Genomic DNA, 18,384 nt, shown 5'->3' with positions numbered 1-18,384 from the left:
AACTACCCCAAAATGGGGAGTTTCCACAGTTATTACATAAGAAACATTCAGCAACTAGTTTATGATAGTCATAGACTAGAACTGTATGCCAAGAAACCTAGCTATGTAGGAATTAAGTTTCTCTAAATAATTTGCCATGTGAGTTAAAAAAAACATAGAAAACCAAAACATATTCAAAATAAAATTAAAACATTTCTAATTGGAAAGCCTATTGGCTAATTGCCAATGGCGTAGTGTAGTGGGTACAACGTTGAGCGTGGTTGCTGCTTGGATGGGTGACCGCTGAGCGATCCTGTCCTTGCAAGCAGCCCGGCTGTTGGTGGTGGTTCGGAAGTCACCTTTGAGCCGTTGGTCCCCATGTTAAGTGTTAGAGAGAGCTTTTTAGCTCTAACTTCGTGTGGTTAAATAAGACATCTTTGCTTTATTTATTCATTGGAAAGTTTTTTTTGTCTAATGGGTTGATAGTTTGGTTTACTAATGTTTTAATTAAAGTATTTAAGTTTCTCTAATTTATTGCCCATGTATTGTATAAATTTGAGTAAGTTTGACGTACACCTGTGTCTTGATGAATAAAGAAATTTTGAATTGAATTGAAAAATCATTCTGACAGATTGAACCTGTTGCAGGGCAACCCTTATGCTTGCTGGACGCTTAGCGATTTAAGGGAGGGACTCACCACTGTGTCTGTCTTCCTCTTTGGTAAAGCGTACAAAGAGCTGTGGAAGACCAGTACACACATCGTAGTTGGGATTCTGAATGCAACTCTGCTTGATAATAAAGAGTAAGTGGTCTGTGACCTGTTTTCTAAACAGAATTTCGCATTGCGTGCATTATTTTTCACATTTCACCTATTTTTGAACATCTAACACGTTAGAGCGTTTATCATTATTTGCCTCCCGAAATCTTTTGTGGAAAAAAAAATTATTGCATTTTTTAAGAGAATATGGCGATGAACATTATATGGAGTTAGATTTTTTAGTCAATCCATACATATGGGAATCTGTGGGTGGTGGCATTCATTAGATTTCCATCGCTTTTCTGCCATTAACATCTCAATTATATCTAGTCAGCTTAGAAATTCATTACTGCAACTTTAGAAACAGAGCTGGTAAAAGTATGTATTGCAATCTAAAACAATGAAATGAAAAATGTCTTTATTAGAGGCAAAGTTAGGGCTATAAAGTCCTCTTTACAACTTAACCTAAAAAGAATTAAACTAACATATATACATTTATAACTAAAAATAAATCCATTTATTTAAAATTATATATTAAATGAACCTTAGCTTAAAAAACAAGCATCAATAATTAATGTAACTTTATACATATTTACAGTAAAATTACAAGACACACTCGCATTCATTGAACTTGCATTCCATTGCCCTAAGTACCACACTCCACACTTTTTTTGAATTGAATTGAATTGAACTCCAAAGCCGCCAACGGCTATACCCCCTAGGCCCCCAGCATCAAGGCCCTGACCTCCGCTCCGAAGCAAGAGCACTTATCGACAACAACAATGTGTTAATTGGTTATAAATCTTCGCAATCAATCAGTTATAAAAAACATTGGGTGGTGTTTATAATACATAAATTATAACATGAAATCCACACTGTAAAAATATAGTTTTTTATAATTTTTGAAATATGTATTGTTTAAGAATACAACACTTGTACACATAGATAACTAAGCAAAGCGTAATAATGAGAGACAAAATTGCATTATTTACATTTCCAATTTATTTTGTCCCTTCAAGTGACATGAGCAATATATACATATAACATGTTTGTTTGATTGTGCAATACATCAAATAAATTAATACCAATTATACGTATAATTTCTTTGTGATACTAGAGTTCTAAAAGTAATATTTAGTGTTTGCTAGGAGCAAAATCCACTATCATATTTTTCTTTTACTGATATAAAAAGAATTAGGTACTTTAAAGTTCACTTAGTTTTGCTCTTTTTGATACAAATTTAAGTGGTGTTCGGCATGGAAAAAATCTGTTGTACCTAATGTGCGTATATTTTATGTATAAATATTTCCGTGATGTATACCTAAATTAAGACGATTTGCATGCGTATGTGTTTATGTATTTGTGTTTATTGAAATTTTTTTGTATTTACGTTGAAATCTGTATAACCACTCTGTTCCTACTTATTATCAACGTATATCTACACGATATACATAGGTAAATACATACGTATGTATTAAACATAGAAAATGTTTAATTTAACAAAGTTTAAGTTTTGCAAAAATATAAAAACATCCCTCGAGATAGTGCCCAAATTCAAGGTCAGATTACGTGAGCGCTCGTAGAGTCAAAGTTATCTTTAACTTTGGTACTACTAGTAACATTTTTATGATAAACTAATCTAAACCTACTTATATTGTGTAATAACTAGTAGTAGATAGTGAAGCAGTGTTCTACGGATAATACCAAAGTACCAATTGCTCGATACAAACTATATTTCCAAACTATATTTCAGACAAAAAAATTACTTATTAAATTGTGTTTTTTGTAAAATTATTAAAACAAAGTTTGTTTTCAAGCGGACAATGACCAATGCAGCCGAAAACACAGTTTATTATATTTGTATTTCTGTGAAATGTACTATCTAAAGTCATGCCTGAAAATTTATCTGAGTCAGATTGCGTAAAATTTTGGTATTTCATAGCATGGTATAACAGGAATTCGCTGTATTTACTCATACATAACCTGATAAGACTTTCTTGGTAAGTTTTTTTACACCACCATAGAGCAATGAAAAACAGTCAACGGGATTTTTATTAGATTTTAAGACACTTGAATACGAAACTTTATCACTGTTACCTGTTAAGATATCACCAATAGCCTCGGTATGGCTATCCATAGTTGCGGTAAGATGAGCATTTTCTGCTTTTAATATGTCCAACTGCTTACGCAACTCTCGTTGATTTTCAGTTATTTCAGAAATCTGATCAGTCAAGATTTTTATATGAACAAAACAGTCACAAGATCTATTATTTAAGTCTTCTGTAACAAATGGTTCAACTTTTGAAGATAAATTTGTGTGTGTTTTGGGACAGGTGTAGTTCCTTTGTCGCTACCCCCCCCCCCCACCCTTCCTCCACATCCCGACTTCCCTGTGTTGTTGATGTCTCCGTTATGCTTATGTTGGGTTGTTCAGGAGCTCTCGCGACATTGCTGCCTTGTCCGTGCTTAATCCTGACCAAATCATGATTTGGGGCCAGTCCAAGGATCTGGGAGTCTGTAAGGCACGGTAAGTTAAGATTCAGTTGTCTCTGATAATAGTGTTCTTTAAGTTTTACGTGAAGGATAAGTACAGCAGTGTTGTGAAGAATATTATTCACTTGTTGATCTCTTAATTTCCCATTAATTAATTGCTGCACTAAATTACTTATTAGGTCAGAAACTCCTGGCAGTATTAAAAACTACTCAGTGACAGGCAGGTTTTAGGCATAATGCAATCATATTTTCAAAAATCCATTAAAAATACTGTTTGTGTATCATCATGTAGACTTAAATGAAAGGTAAAGTTTTGAAGAAAATAATAATATTACAGTCATCTATTCCATGTTGTTTTTTTTAACATTCAATACAGAAATGTAAAATATACTGTAGTTAATAAAAAAGTTTTACTTTTGGCCTCAAATAATAGTATACTTAAATATTTTTAGACAAATTGAGATTATATAAAATATGACAAATATGTTACTGAACAGGAAAAATGTACAATACATTTATCTTATTTTCTGCAAAGTTTGGATTTTATATAATATTTACAAATCCAAAAAAATTTTATATGCCTAGTTTTAATCAATTGTTTATAAAATAAGTAAGAAAATAAGAACGAAACATGTTTAAAATGTTTTCTGAGTGTGTTTGGAATGGACTCTATTAATTCACAACAAACAACAAGATTACAATTACACTTGGTATCCATACTAACCATACCCCATGGTAACGGCCATGGGCTGATTCAAAATGGCGGAAGCAGACAAAGAACAGCTGAGAATCAGGTGTACAAATCAGCTGCTGTTAGAATTCTTAAACCCAAATGTAGATTGCTCTATAGTAAACTAGAGTTCTTCTGCTACTATTTGATTTAAATACGAAAAAAAACCAATGTTTACAACAAATTCAATCATCTCTTTTACATCGGTCCAATGTATCCGACTTTTGTCAAATAAAAATTTTACTGAAATTGGTTTCTAAAATATATTATTGTGCCAAATATTTGCATTTTTAATTGACAGATTATGAATAATTTTATAATGGTCTTTCCAATAGTACCAATCGAATCTGCTTCCTGAATAACTACTTGGTGAACAAAGGTTATTTTAGTGAAGTTGCGTGTTGCCACAATGATTGTAGCTTCTTGCAAAATATGCACAAACTTTTAGCAACTTCTACTGTATTTTTGACAATTAATATCATATTGGTATGCATATTAGTTTTATTACATTGTTTTACTACATTAAATTGAATTTGAAAATAAGGTGATATTAGATGAGAAATGTCGTCCTATAGGTAAACCGTTTACAAAAAGAGACTGAGGGATTTTAATTCACGCAGGGTGAGGTAAATACCCCTCTGCCGCTGTGATGCCGCCCTGTCCCAGTATCCCCACCACTGCTCGTCACTCGCCCGCTTGCTCTATCCCCTGACCTGGCCACTGCTACTTAGTGGCTAACCTCACACCAAAACACAAGCTCCATGGATACGTCTATGGCAATTTAGTCTGTTCAATTAATATTGTACACTTGTATAGACCTACACACAAAATACAATATACTTATAGAATAGTTAAGTAGCTGCAGTGTAAACAAAATGCCGTGAGCGAGACACAATCCACACAGCTGATAAAACAGAGACGAGGAGATGCTTGACCCACTCCCCACCACTGGAGGGGCCCCTCCTGCGCATGGCTGCTCAGATATTTGCTTCTACACTGGTTTCTTTGCTAGCGGTTTATCTATAGGACATATAGTTGACTTTAAAGGTATTTGAAATATTTTTATTCACAAATCACCTCATTTCACTTTTCAGAAAGAAGAATGGAGAGCCCTGCACATCCTTTGTGAACAAGAACCAATGTGAATTCTGCGTGTACCATGTGAAGCAAGAATACCGGAAGTTCACTGGTCGTGCTGAACTCCAAGCGTCCTGGGGAGGAGGTCTGAACGAACTCAAAAACAAAGTTCTCGGCAAGAACGAGGTATTTCAGTTGAAAATAAACATTTGATTTTATCAGTGTCGAACAAAAAACTGAATTATTCGTTGTGTCTCTTCCCTTGCCAGAATCAACAATGTAACTGTTTGTTGGGATTCCTGGTCATAAGGGGATCCCTGGGAATGAAAGAGCTGATGCCCTGGCCAACCGGGGCTCAGCGTCAATTATGACAGGCCCTCAACCGTTCTGCAGTGTTCCAAGGTGTGAATCCTTTGGGGTTGTCTCGAAATGGGTTCACACTGAACATAGAGAAGATGGATGCCTCATCCGGGCATGAGAATGAGCAGAATTGTAGTACAGTCGCCTTCCTCCAGAGTGGCATCTGACCTTCTCTCACTAAGTAGATTGATGTCTTCTCAGGTTATAGGTCTGATCACAGGACATGGTCACCTGAGGAAGCATCCTTCACAGAGTCAGCATCCTTCAGGAGGATCTGCTCTGTAGAATGTGTGATGAGCAGGAGGAAACTGCTGAACACTTGCTCTTTGATTGTCCTACAATAGCAAGAGAGCCAAGCGGTATGCCATCTTTGGTAGTTTGGACAAGGGTGGTGAATTTCTCCAGGAGGACCTGATAGGTTGTTTTCAGCGGTTTGTGGAACTGCTGAAATCATAGACTGGTAGGGCTCATGGTGTGCTTCCGGGGTGCGCAAAAGGCCATTGAGGCTTAAGTGCATGGCAGTAGGCCGTCCCATGGAAGAAGAAGAAGAAGAAATTGATATAATTAGTAAAATTACTTCATTCAGGAAGGTCTTACTAATTGTATTGAAACTCCAAAGGACATTTTGTTTCACTAGTAATTAATGTGTCTTGCAAAATGATTTCAACTTCTTCCAATAGATTTTTCATAACACTTACAAGTAACTTGTGTTTTATTATCCCTCAATAAATAAAACTGAAAATATACTTGAAATATTTGATTTGTGCAAAAAAGGGGAAATATTGAACACATTCATGGAATACAAAATAAAGCTTTTTGAAAAGAAAATCCAATTCCTGAGTAGAAACAGCAATTTAAGTTACACTACATATTTAACTCAATTTTTAAAATGAAAAAAGCTGTACAAACATCGATTACGGTACACTGATGATAGTGGTAACAGCGGCGATAACAACGACAAAACTTTATTCTGCAGTTTTCTACATACTCCAATAATGTTCGATCTGGGCAAACCAATCAACTTGTTTTTATTTGTTTTGCGTTTTATGTGTTAACTACGTATTGTGTTTAATTTATTTTTTATTACTGTAGGATAGCTATTGCCGATATTACCTATGTACTGTAAATTTTGTTGATGGTAAATTTATCTCACGCAAATGAACTTTGGGAATTACATTTTAGTCTATATTGTTATAATGGAGTATGAGTCAATATAACCGAATTATAATGTATATTTTATCTACTTGGGCCATTTTGTGATTAGAATTAATACACTCACAAAATTCATACTCATATTGAGTGGTGCCTAAGTATTATGGCATTTGAAAATTGTGTACATTATACTATTCTGATTGGACTAGTTCTCTATAATATCCAGAAAAACTCATAATATGATAAATCGGAATATAAGGATTGAAAAAAACTTACCTCACAACATGTACCATAAGCACGTTTTCAGATTATTTTTAATTAATTATTAAAATTTGAGGATTACAGGATTATTCTTAATTTCCAAATGCTTTGTTCAAGGTGTTTTACGGTGGAAAAAGTTTCACTGCTGTCAAGTCGAAGCCTAACCGGAAGCAAATCGCGAAGGACAAGACTCGTCTGAGCCAACTATTCAACAAATGTGAGAGTCGCTTTGGGCCTGAGTCTCTGCCGATGGCAAAACCTTCGAGCCAAGTCCAGTCAGCTCGTGTTCAGTTGATGAAAGATGCCGAACGACTGCAAAAGTTGACAGGCTCTCCTGCCACACGGAGTGCACTGACTTTGGAGTAAGTTGACAGTGTATAGACAATAGACAACAATCTTTATTTATGTTTGCACATTCTGTACATTGAACAGTGTCAATTGATTGAAATAAATAATTATTAAAATTGTAAAACTCTATAGAACCAAGAATCAAGAAGCTTTTTTGTCATTAAATACACAGGTGTACAATAAACGTTATCATGAACATAGTAAACAGTCATGTATTATATAAATACAAACTATATTACAATACAATTATTTTCCTTTAGGTGGTTGATGTATTTGTAATCTAAAGAAAAACATTACTCTAGTGTTAAAAATTAAAAAGTGATGAACTAAAATACACAAGTTATCAAATAGAAATACACAAAAACAGGAAAAAACAATGTAGTACCAACAGTAAGAAAAAGACCTTCAACACTAATGCTTAAAATTCAAACAATTAAAATTACCGCTTAAACAAATTTATAAATAAATAACAAAGTTAAAAACATATGCAATAATCTTTTTTTAATAACGAAATTTACAGTTTACATTAATGAATTTATATCACAGTTAGACAATAGACAATTTTTTATGTTAAAAAACACTAATAAAAAAGTGTAACAATGGTAAAAAAAAATCAAATAAAATGTCGCTAAGCTGCTAAAAAAAATCAAATAAAATGTCGCTAAGCTGCATCACGCTTAATTTAAAAAGTCGTCTATATATAAAGAGTTTTCTACATTGTAGATACAGTTCTTTATCAAAATTTGTTTATTATGTGTTTTCTTGAACAAATTGACTGGTATAGTTTGAATAAAATTAGGTAGTACATTATAAAATTTAATCCCTTGGTATTGGAAACTTTTCTGAGTTAAACTAAAGGTACACTTGCTATTAAGCAGCCTATGCTTGTTTCTTGTGTCACGATTGTGAACTGCAGCTAATTCCTGAAAACTATCTAAATTGCTTCTAACAAACACTAAAATGGATAAAATATACATGGACGGCAATGTTAGTACACCAAGATTCTTAAAAAGGGTTTACAATGCTCTTGACTAGAAATGTTACTTATAATTCTAATGGCCTGCTGTTTTGTAAAACGAAGAGTCTTTTAGCAGATGGAGAATTACCCCATATAGAGATTCCATAGTTTAGGTGACTAAAAATATGGGCATAGTTAACACTTAACAATACATCACAGGAAACATTATTTCTTAAAACTCTTTAACAGGAACAAACCCTTAGCTACTCGGGTTGCAACATAACCGGTATGTGTAGACCATTTTAGAAAGTGAAAATACAAAGATAATACTGACAGCAAAGTTCCTGTAAGGAGTACAAAGCCTTACCAACAATATAGTCCTTCAAACCTTGTCTAAATCTGTCTTATCTTGTATGTCAGTAATGCTTTTAGGGATATATTTAAAAAAAATTTACTCCTGAGTACGTGGTCTTTTTCTTAAAAGATTTTAGTTTTTGTCGAGGCGGTACTGTATAATTTTTATTCCTTGTATTGTATGGATGTGGCTTCCCACTAATATTATAAATGCGAAAGTTTGAATGTTTGGATATTTGGATGTTTGGAGGTTTGTCCTCGAATCACACTGAAACTGCTATACGGATTGTGCTGAAATTTGGAACAGGTATAGCTTTTGGTCTGAATTAACATTTAGAGTGCTTTTTACCACCCATAACACGTTCATTTCACCAAATAAAGTCAAATTTAAATTGAAAAATTAGTTTCTTTACATTCGAATGTTATGATAAGAACGTAAACGTGTTTTATATTGGATCCGACAGACTGGGTTACGACACGTAATACAAAGCGAACTGATACTTAACAATTGTTAATACTTTCAACTGAAGTTCATCAAAGAGGCACAAACATTAGTTTACATTTAAAATTTAGAAAATTGTTATTGTAAAGTGCTTGATCAGTAGTGTAATGCAGGTTGCATAGAAGACGTCATTGCCTAATTTTATATTTAGATTGCTCCAATGATCAATAAACTATCTAATGCAATAAAAATATTACTAAACGCTATTTCCAAAACAACCTCATTGTACAAATCCGTGGATGTTTGCACATAAGGTAATCGAATTTGGTTAGATCGAAGGTAAATGAAAAGAGCCGAAAGAAGACGCTTCATGATCGAAATTGGTTTTCGTTGATACATTTTCTTGAAGGCACACTCCTCAATAATACAGGAAATATCTTAGACAGAAAATTAATTTTAACAGACCGAATTTGATTCTGTATAACCTAATTAGTTTATCGAGATTCATCCATATAAATTAATTGTTTTGAATAACTTATCAACACCTAGCAAAAAACCACGAAAGATAGAGGCCGGAAATATGGTACATACCATCATAATGCGCCCAAGAGGCTCACGAAGGAACAACTATCAATTATCTCAGCAATGTTTAGAATGTGATGGAAAAAGAATACGTGTAGTGTACTGTTTTTCAATGGGAAATTGCGTGCGAAGCCGCGGGCAACTGCTAGTATCATATAATTTGAAACGGTCGTGTTGTTGTTCAACATACAGAATACTTTCCAAAATATGTAGCCGTAAATCGTTAAAATTTTGAGGTTTGAAAATGCAGTTTTACAGAGTCGTCCTGTTTTAAATGTAACATTATTCTTGTGGCTTTGTTTTGTAAAATGAGAATCCTGTTAAGATTTTGAGAAGTAGCTCCACAGACACGTGCACCATAAGAGATATGAGATTGAATATGAGCATAAGAATAGTTTTCAGAACAGTTATGTTACAAAAATATGACATGTGTCTTAGAGCATATAGCCCAGAATTAATTTGACATATTATTTGGTCAATATGTTTATCCCAGCTAAGGTTAACATCAAAGTTTAAACCCAAAAATTTTGTATTTTCTAGTTGCTCAATATTATTGTTATCTATGGAAATATTTCTGTTTTGTTGTGTTGAAAAGCACATAAAGTTTGTTTTACAAAATGATATACCTATATTAATTTGATTCGATTCAAATACCATATTCGTAATAAACTTAATTTTGTTCTAAAAAAAATTTGTATTTTTGACAAACTAGATTTTAATATGTATCAGGAATTATTTGAGATTATAGGGTTGTGTAAAATAGTTCCAAGTAAAGCTCCAGCAGATTAGAACGGTGTGATCTGGATAGCATAATTGTTTCTATCCAGATCACACCGTTCTAATCTGCTGGAGCTCTAATAGAACGGTGTAGTGTTTCTTGTTTACACTTAGTATTAATGTTTGCTTTGGAACCTAACTTATTCAGCTATGGTAAAGATTGTTTGCTGAAAATAATCAAATGGAAATTATATAAGGGTTTATAATGATTAGTACCAAAATTAGTATATCAAATTTTCCGGTTCACTCCATATTGGAACATTGTGTATTATCTTCTTGTAAAATATTTTAGCCTCGCTGCAAAAAGCTGTGTTCAGTCAGAGGTTATACCGAAACTGCTAATGATTAGCAGTCATTTACATAATCAAGTTGAAGAAGTGGAGTTTTCCTGAGATTGACTGAAGATTTAAGAACTAAGATTAATAAAACATGATTTAGCTATCAAAATGTAATCGTCAAATATGTTTTGTGTCAGGTTTTACATTTCCTTGTAATATTCAAAGACCTTTTACCGATTACCAAGGATCTTCATCCTTACCAGCTTATGCACAGTTAAACAGCAAGCAGATACTTGGCAACCTGTTTGAATGTTCTCATATCCTTAGAAACTTTCTCCATCCAAATTTCTTTAGATCAAAATTTCATTAGATAAATACTGCTGTTACTACGTAACCTCCATCCAAACTTTAGATCAAAGTTTCATTAGATAAATACAGTAGAACCCCTCATATCCGGCCTCAGTTTTACCGCACCTCGGTTTATCCGGCCACTTTCCGGAAGCCAATATCGAAATTTATTTACCACGGCTTGCAGACGCACAGTGCACGCACTAGTCTCCCACGACTCTTGCGTTATTTTGGTGTATCTATTTGTTTACATTTTCCTGTGTTGTCCCAGTTGAGCTAATAGGTTTAACCTGTAAACAGTTCGTTGATTATTTCCAGTGCGGTTAGTACAGTACAGTACAATTATTTTGTTTCGTCAAAGTGCTGTGTACTGTAGGTTGGTTTATCCGGCCGAATCGTTATCCGGCAAGGAGCTCGGTCCCGTGGTGGCCGGATATGAGGGGTTCTACTGTACTGCTGTTACTACGTAACCTCCATCCAAACTTTAGATCAAAGTTTCATTAGATAAATACTGCTGTTACTACGTAACCTCCATCCAAACTTTAGATCAAAGCTTCATTAGATAAATACTGCTGTTACTACGTAACCTCCATCCAAACTTTAGATCAAAGCTTCATTAGATATATACTGCTGTTACTACGTAACCTCCATCCAAACTTTAGATCAAAGTTTCATTAGATAAATACTGCTGTTACTACGTAACCTCCATCCAAACTTTAGATCAAAGCTTCATTAGATAAATACTGCTGTTACTACGTATCTTGTGTGCGTTCTGTTTGAGAGGATCTTTTTCTTTCAATTGTGTATTTGTCAGTATATATCTATTTTGTACAATAACGAGAGTTAGAAACTTTAAATCCATTCAAACCGTCCCAGTTTTTGTCCTTGACATCGTATTGTACCTTTTGATTTGTATACCAAGAACCTATACCTGTATTGTGAAAGTTGACCGAATGTTATAACGCAAAGCTATACTATTCTAGTTGACTGATTCACAGTACAAACTTTTTAAAACTTGTTATTATATGTATTATTATTTTAGTAATTTAATCGAAATAAATTTTTTCAGAGGACTAGGAATGCCTAAAAAAGAAGAAAAACAAAGTGGTTCTCCTAAATATTCTGCAAATTCTTTACTGGCGAAAGGAAAACCTGAAATAAAAAAAGAAATTAGTGGGCCACTCCATAAACATTTTTCAGGTCTAAATGATAGTGATAATAAACTAAAAGAAGAAAAGTTACGCAGCAAGCCTATAAACATTGTTGAAAAACTGAAAGAGAAAAGATTACTGGACTCTGCAAATGAAAGTAGAACTAAAAGTAAATCTGATAATGTGATTAGTTCCCCATTATCAGATCCCCAACACCAGCCTAAAACACCTACTGGGAAGAAATTGCCGTCGAAAAACAGATTTGAAAGCTTAACAAAATTATCGAGTGTACACAGTAAAACAAGCGAATCCAGCAACGTAAATAAAATCAATTCTCAAGTCACGCCGAAGCGTCAGAAGCCAGAAAAAGCAAGTATGCTTGATGTCAGCTTCGAATTTGATAATGAAAGCGAAAATAAAATATTTACCAGTACTCCTGATAAAACTAATCTAACAAGTCAGTTCAAAACGAACAATAGTTCAGCAGGAAAGTGTGTTATTGACAGTTTACAGAGTGATAAAGGTAAAAGGCAATCGAGAGTTCCTGTTTTGACACCAAATACAAACAGTAAGAGTCCTAGTGAAAAAACCCAGACAAGTCCGTTGTGTGAGAGAAAACCTCCCTCGAAATACGAGTCCATGTTGAACACCAGGTGTGACACAAATAATCAGAAGTTAACGGACAAAGTGGGGTCAGTTAAGAAGACCGATAAAGACTTAACTTCTCCTGAATATTCCAAGAAGAGAATGCAGGACATAGTCCACACCAATTCGCCCAAGCTCAGCGAGTTTGGGAGTCTCAGCTTGTCTGTACCTATTCGTTCCAGCAGTGCTAAGGTGAGTACACAATGAGTTGTAACTAATTTTCGTATACCGTAGTTACAAATAGTGTATAAAAAGTGTCACACAGTGTCTAATCTTTTGCTCATAAATTATCTGGTGACCCAGCAGGGATTACTTCTGACTGTTTTATATCTTCCAGTTGAACCTACCTTATGGATGTCCAGGAGCGGCACATCACTGACCGCAAATGTCGAGATTCTGGGTGGAGAGGGTAATTCGATAGGTCTAGTCTATTGCGGGAAATGGCTGTTTGAGTTGGTGGGGTTCATGAGCAAATCTCGCTTCAAAACAATGATGTTTCTCTTCTTTGACATCCGAGGAATCGTCCATTTTGAGTTTATACCGCAAGGACAAACTATCAATGCAGCCTTTTACCTGGAAGTGCACAAGAGACTGAAACGCCGGATCGCACACATCAGGACTGAATTTCAAAGATGTGCATTACTTTCAAAATGCAGCCTGTATAGCAACTGGTATATCCTGTTATAAACACCTAGAACATTCAGATAATTCTGTTTTATATTTAGTAGCCAAGATACCTGTATTTCAGTATGTTTTTTTAACTACAACCAAATTAAGAGGATACCCTAGTGAGATTATTTAGCTGCCGGCCATGCATATGAGTCTCTGCTTTAACATAGGGCTAAAGTTTAAAGCTGCGTTGTAAAAACAAATTCATTTGAAATCCCAACTAACTATATAAACTTAGATTTTTAGTCCTGTTATTTTATTTAGATTTTTAGTCCTGTTATTTTATTTTTAATTGTATTTGTTGTTCAGATGAAAGCACTGAAGTATGTCAAACTTAATGGGCCCATAAAAAAGGAAGACCCAAGTGCGAAAAAAGATAAAGTTGAGTTGAATCAAGAAAAGAAAAGGAAGAGGACTGACGACGAAGACGGTGATCGTGGTAAGTGGTTTTGTGAGTAAACAGAAACAAGAAATCTCAATAGTGGGAGAAGTAATTTTGACTATAATGCGTTTTCAATTTGTCAGTAGGAGAGAAAAGTCAGCTCAGTCAACGCTTCATTGAACTCATGAACGCATCGTCCAAACACGAGGATCTGATCACAAACGCGGAAAATCAAGCAATTGACGACTACTATGATAAGATGGAGAAGAAGGAGAAGATGGAAGAGAAGATGTTGACCACTTATAAAATGGACTGTAAAGCGTTCCGTTGTTTGAAGGTACAGTACAATTTGTAGTTGAAGTTTTTGTTAAATGTTAGTGAGCACTGATGCAGAACTACTTGTTTACATTCCCACTTGCCAGCTTCATAGACGGGAATGAAGGGTAAGAATAGAAAAAGAAAGAAATGATAAGATATGATTACCTGTTTTTTACCAGTGTTCAAAATGCCTGTGCTCTTTGCCCTATCAGCTCATCACAGTCAAAAACTGTGTGCTCAGCTATCTACTTGTGCTGCCCACACATCTTACACACAAGGTCTTCGTTGAAGAACCCATCCTCCAGCGGTAATGCCTCTAGAGCAACCTCTCTAGAAGGGGAGAGCAAAACAAGTTTGGTGGCAAATCTAACAATTATCATGTCAGATTTATTGAGTTTCATTATGAGTATTTAAATGAAAAAGTTATGGAGATTTGACCAAAATTAACTAAGATATTGAGGTTTTATTAAACCTTTGTTTATTTATAATTGTGTCTGTGTTTAGGAAATTTGTTTGCATTCAATCATCTTGAGTAAGAGCATCCAAGGTGGTGTAATCAATCTTATTGCCCTTTATAGTAAATTCCCTGAATATAGAAAAAAGTGGAACAATTTTTGAACAAACCACGTAAAATTACGGTCATTTAGAGTGAGAAATTTAGGCAATTTTGTAATCGGACCCAAATAAAAATTGTTGAAGATAATAATGGATATGTTTACAGTATTTACGAGTTATCGCCTCACGGATTAACATATTTTTTTATTTATAAACAAAATAAATTTTGTGAAGAAAATAGTTAATCATGTAACTTTTTTAAATTCTGTTTAATTAAAAAATATACTTTCCTTAAGTAATAAATTTATAAAAACATGTCACTTCCTGAAAGTATAACCCATGTACTTACTGTAAAAGTTTCATGTTGGTTAAGCAATTGGCCTGTCAAACCACAGAACAGGACGTTGCTTCAAAGCCAGAGCGGAGAGGTCTTATAAAGGTTTTGCAGATTTAAAACCCTCAAGCCAGGGGCGGTGAAAACAAAGCTAGCATAGATAGGAGTCAGAAGCACAATTTCGTTTTCGTTCTACTGATTAATTCTGATTTTACTTATTTTTGTTAGTTTGTCACCATTTGATAAAGTTGATATTTGGTTCCATTGAAAACAGTGATTTTTTAATAATCTGTATCATGTTTAAGTATTATGCCATTTTAGTCAGCGGAGAAAACGTTTTGTCATCATGTGCAATTATGTTCCACAAGGTATTTATCAAAAGTCACTAGCGTAGCCGGATTTAACGTGTGCTTGTATTTAAAATTTAAGACAAAATCTTTTATAATTACTGAACCTAATAATGTTTTGGTTGGACATTTATACTCTCTCTACATCTGAGAATGAAAAAAAAACAAATTGATGTAGTTAGAGAAATTTAGAAATGCAAAGTTTCAAGAGAGGACAGGATTGGAATGGTTTGACAGAAGGTGATGATTGGCTCTTTCTATCAGCTTTGCTGTTTATGTGTTATTCTAAACTCATTTTAATTTCCTTTTGCTAGTAGTAACATTTAGTAACCCATCAGTTACAAGGTTTAACTAAAACATTGATACTGGAGCTCTATCAAAATAACACTGATATCTGGTTGTTTTCAGTGCAAGTACAAATGGTTCTCGCCATCCGAGCTGTGCAAGGCAGAGAAACATCCGATCAAGGTTATCAGTGCGGTGAAACGGTTCTTTGAGTGTCACAATTGTCGCAACCGAACCGTTTCACTGGAGGTGATCCCGCTGCACAACTGCAAGAACTGTGGACAGGCCAACTGGAAGCGGGCGGCCATGATGCGGGTAAGGAACCAACAAACAGAAGATCCAGTCGGCTGTGGCAAATTCTTTTTTTTAATTTTTTGTTTTCCTTTCTGAGGGAAAAGGACAGTTTGTTAATTTTGTATCCTCAAAGTCCGAGGCTTTTGCAAAAATTGATCAGATTTGAGGGCTCCTGTTCTATGATATCCTTGGGGCTGAGGAGATATGCTCCCATCAATCTTTTCCGAGTTTCTAAGAGGCAGGACAATCTAACCAAATATGCTCTGCTGATTCCTCCTCTTCTCCACAGAGTCTACATTCGTTAGTCTGGCTAAGGCCCACCCTCATAAGATTTTTTTTTTTTTCCTTAGAGAGCCATGTCCTGTCAACATTCCGAATATTAGTCTTACATCCTCTTTATTCTGATCTAAGAGAGCTGTCCACCCTTTAACGTAAGCAGAGATAAACATTTTGGATAGTCTTAATCCGGAGGCTTTACTCCAAATTATGTTTCTTATCCTTTTTTCCTCATCTTTAACCAGAGCTTTACTGTTGAAAAAGGCTATCCCACAACCTGACTCCGCTCCCTTTTTGGTGAGGATGTCTGATTTTTCATTACCATGAATGCCTTCATGACCCGGTACCCAACCGAGTGTTACTCTGTTATTCGTAGCCAGCTCAGCTAGAGCATTCTTACATTCCCAGACTGCTTTTGAGTCAAACAAACAGGTATCAAGTGCCTTTAGTGCAGCCTGACTATCAGAAAGTATTAAGTATTTTAATCCTTTTGTTCTCATTTGTATGAGCTTTCTGGAACATGAGTCTATTGCCATGACCTCCGCCTGAAAAACCGTGGCATGTCTTCCCAGGGGAAGTCATGTCAACTCCTGGTCCGTATATTCCGTATTCTGCCCTAGAGTCAAGGCGTGAACCATCTGTGTAGAAATGAGTGTGGTGTTTAAAACAGATAAACACTTTTGTAGTTTAATATTATTTTTGTAGTAATAAATGTTTTAATACTTCAAAGGTATTACTTTTACTTAACTACAAAGTTTATTGGACCTGTACAAAATGTATAGATAACCTGCACACTGCCGTTATCAATTGTGTGAATTGAATACATATATACATTTGTAGTTTAAGATTAATACTTTTTTAATAATAACTATGTTAATACTTTAAATTTATCACTGCATATTCATTTAACTGAAGTAATTTAAATTTTAACGTGGAAGTAGCCTATACCTGGAACAAGAATCCAGCTCCTTGAAATATTTTTTGTCTAAACTTAAGAAATACGTTTCGAGACCGACAAAACTCTTGTCTACGGTTTAGACCAGGTTGGTAGAGTGTGTGTCCAGATCCTTAATTAGCTTGGATTGTTCATTGAAGGTATTAATTTAACTAAATAACCAATTAATTAGGTACATAAGTATAACCTACAAACAATATTTTTGAAGTTTTGCATTTCGACAGATATTTTTTCTTATACGTTAAATTTCGAATTATTTATAATTCAACTACCAGCTCGTGTAAAACACATTTCCAAGTAAAAAAATTAAATTTATTTTTATTTACGGAAAACCGTACAATGCAATCATATTTTTTTTATAATTGTGACGTTTTATTTTCTGTGCTTGGTAATGGAAAAATCCCGAAGAAATTCTTGCATGAATTAAATTGTCATTCACAGTTGAAACTATTAACCATTTTCAATAACATTTCTGTGTGTTGTCGCACATTGATAACGCATTATATATTGTTCTGATTTATTTAGGTTAAAAACGTGTAGCACAAATGGAATTTTTCAATCATTTGAAGATTTTACATTAGGAACAATAGTTACAAATTGCTGTTTGGAACATTATTGAACTGCCCAATGCTTTTCAATGGCAAACCAGGAATAACCTTAGTTGACTCTTTAAATATTTGTCACTAAATGTTTTAAAGATTAAAATTATAAATCAATCTGATATTTTGATGTGTGTTTTTGTTTTTGAACAATTTTCTTTAAACATTCTAAGTATTTGAATATTTTGTTTTTTCGATAACCTATAAGGTTGATATTCGCACTTAGATTCATAAATTTCAATATTAGTTGCAATAATATGCACTATTTACCCAGTGTTAAATTCTAGATTCCCTCAAAATTTATAACAGCACAAAATAGAAATAAGTGTTTTATTACACAAATTTAAATCTCTTACAGGAACAATAATTTAGAGGTCGTAAAATCTTCGCCAATGTCTTCATTTTCATACAAGTATTGGTGGCTATGGTGTTGGTGTGTGTGTCTGGAAGTTGGGTGTAGTGTTGAGGGGGGTGTCCTACCCCCCCATGTCTACGCCGCCCCGACCATCGCGACGTAGTGTAGCGGTCATCCTATCTGTTTTGTCCATTTAATACCGCTCCCAGTAGGGTTACACGAACACACCGCCCCACATTCCAATAGTATACTCAAAGATAGATTGGCTGCAGATGATTCCAAAGAGAGTCGTCAGGATGCACGGAGTTGTGAAGATCTACCTT

The 18,384-nt window shown here is 34.5% G+C and overlaps 1 protein-coding gene across 2 annotated transcripts in view; it reads left to right on the top strand.

The window, feature by feature from the left end:
• Positions 1-18,384, top strand: part of LOC124367328 (protein MCM10 homolog) — a 29,335-nt gene that overhangs the window by 5,326 nt on the left and 5,625 nt on the right. The window contains exons 4-11 of one of the 2 annotated variants that reach the window (XM_046824061.1): positions 627-781; positions 3,171-3,263; positions 5,054-5,222; positions 6,927-7,171; positions 11,966-12,884; positions 13,671-13,800; positions 13,890-14,080; positions 15,706-15,897. In XM_046824061.1, coding sequence (XP_046680017.1) covers positions 627-781; positions 3,171-3,263; positions 5,054-5,222; positions 6,927-7,171; positions 11,966-12,884; positions 13,671-13,800; positions 13,890-14,080; positions 15,706-15,897 — 2,094 coding nt within the window. Of the gene's footprint in view, positions 1-626; positions 782-3,170; positions 3,264-5,053; positions 5,223-6,926; positions 7,172-11,965; positions 12,885-13,670; positions 13,801-13,886; positions 14,081-15,705; positions 15,898-18,384 lie in introns of both variants that reach the window. The other variant, XM_046824060.1, reaches the window with a different exon arrangement.

Source organism: Homalodisca vitripennis, chromosome 8, assembly GCF_021130785.1.
Source record: "Homalodisca vitripennis isolate AUS2020 chromosome 8, UT_GWSS_2.1, whole genome shotgun sequence".
Taxonomy (NCBI): domain Eukaryota; kingdom Metazoa; phylum Arthropoda; class Insecta; order Hemiptera; family Cicadellidae; genus Homalodisca; species Homalodisca vitripennis.
Note: the sequence above shows the minus strand (reverse complement) of the source record. Positions and strands in the feature narration are given on the sequence as shown.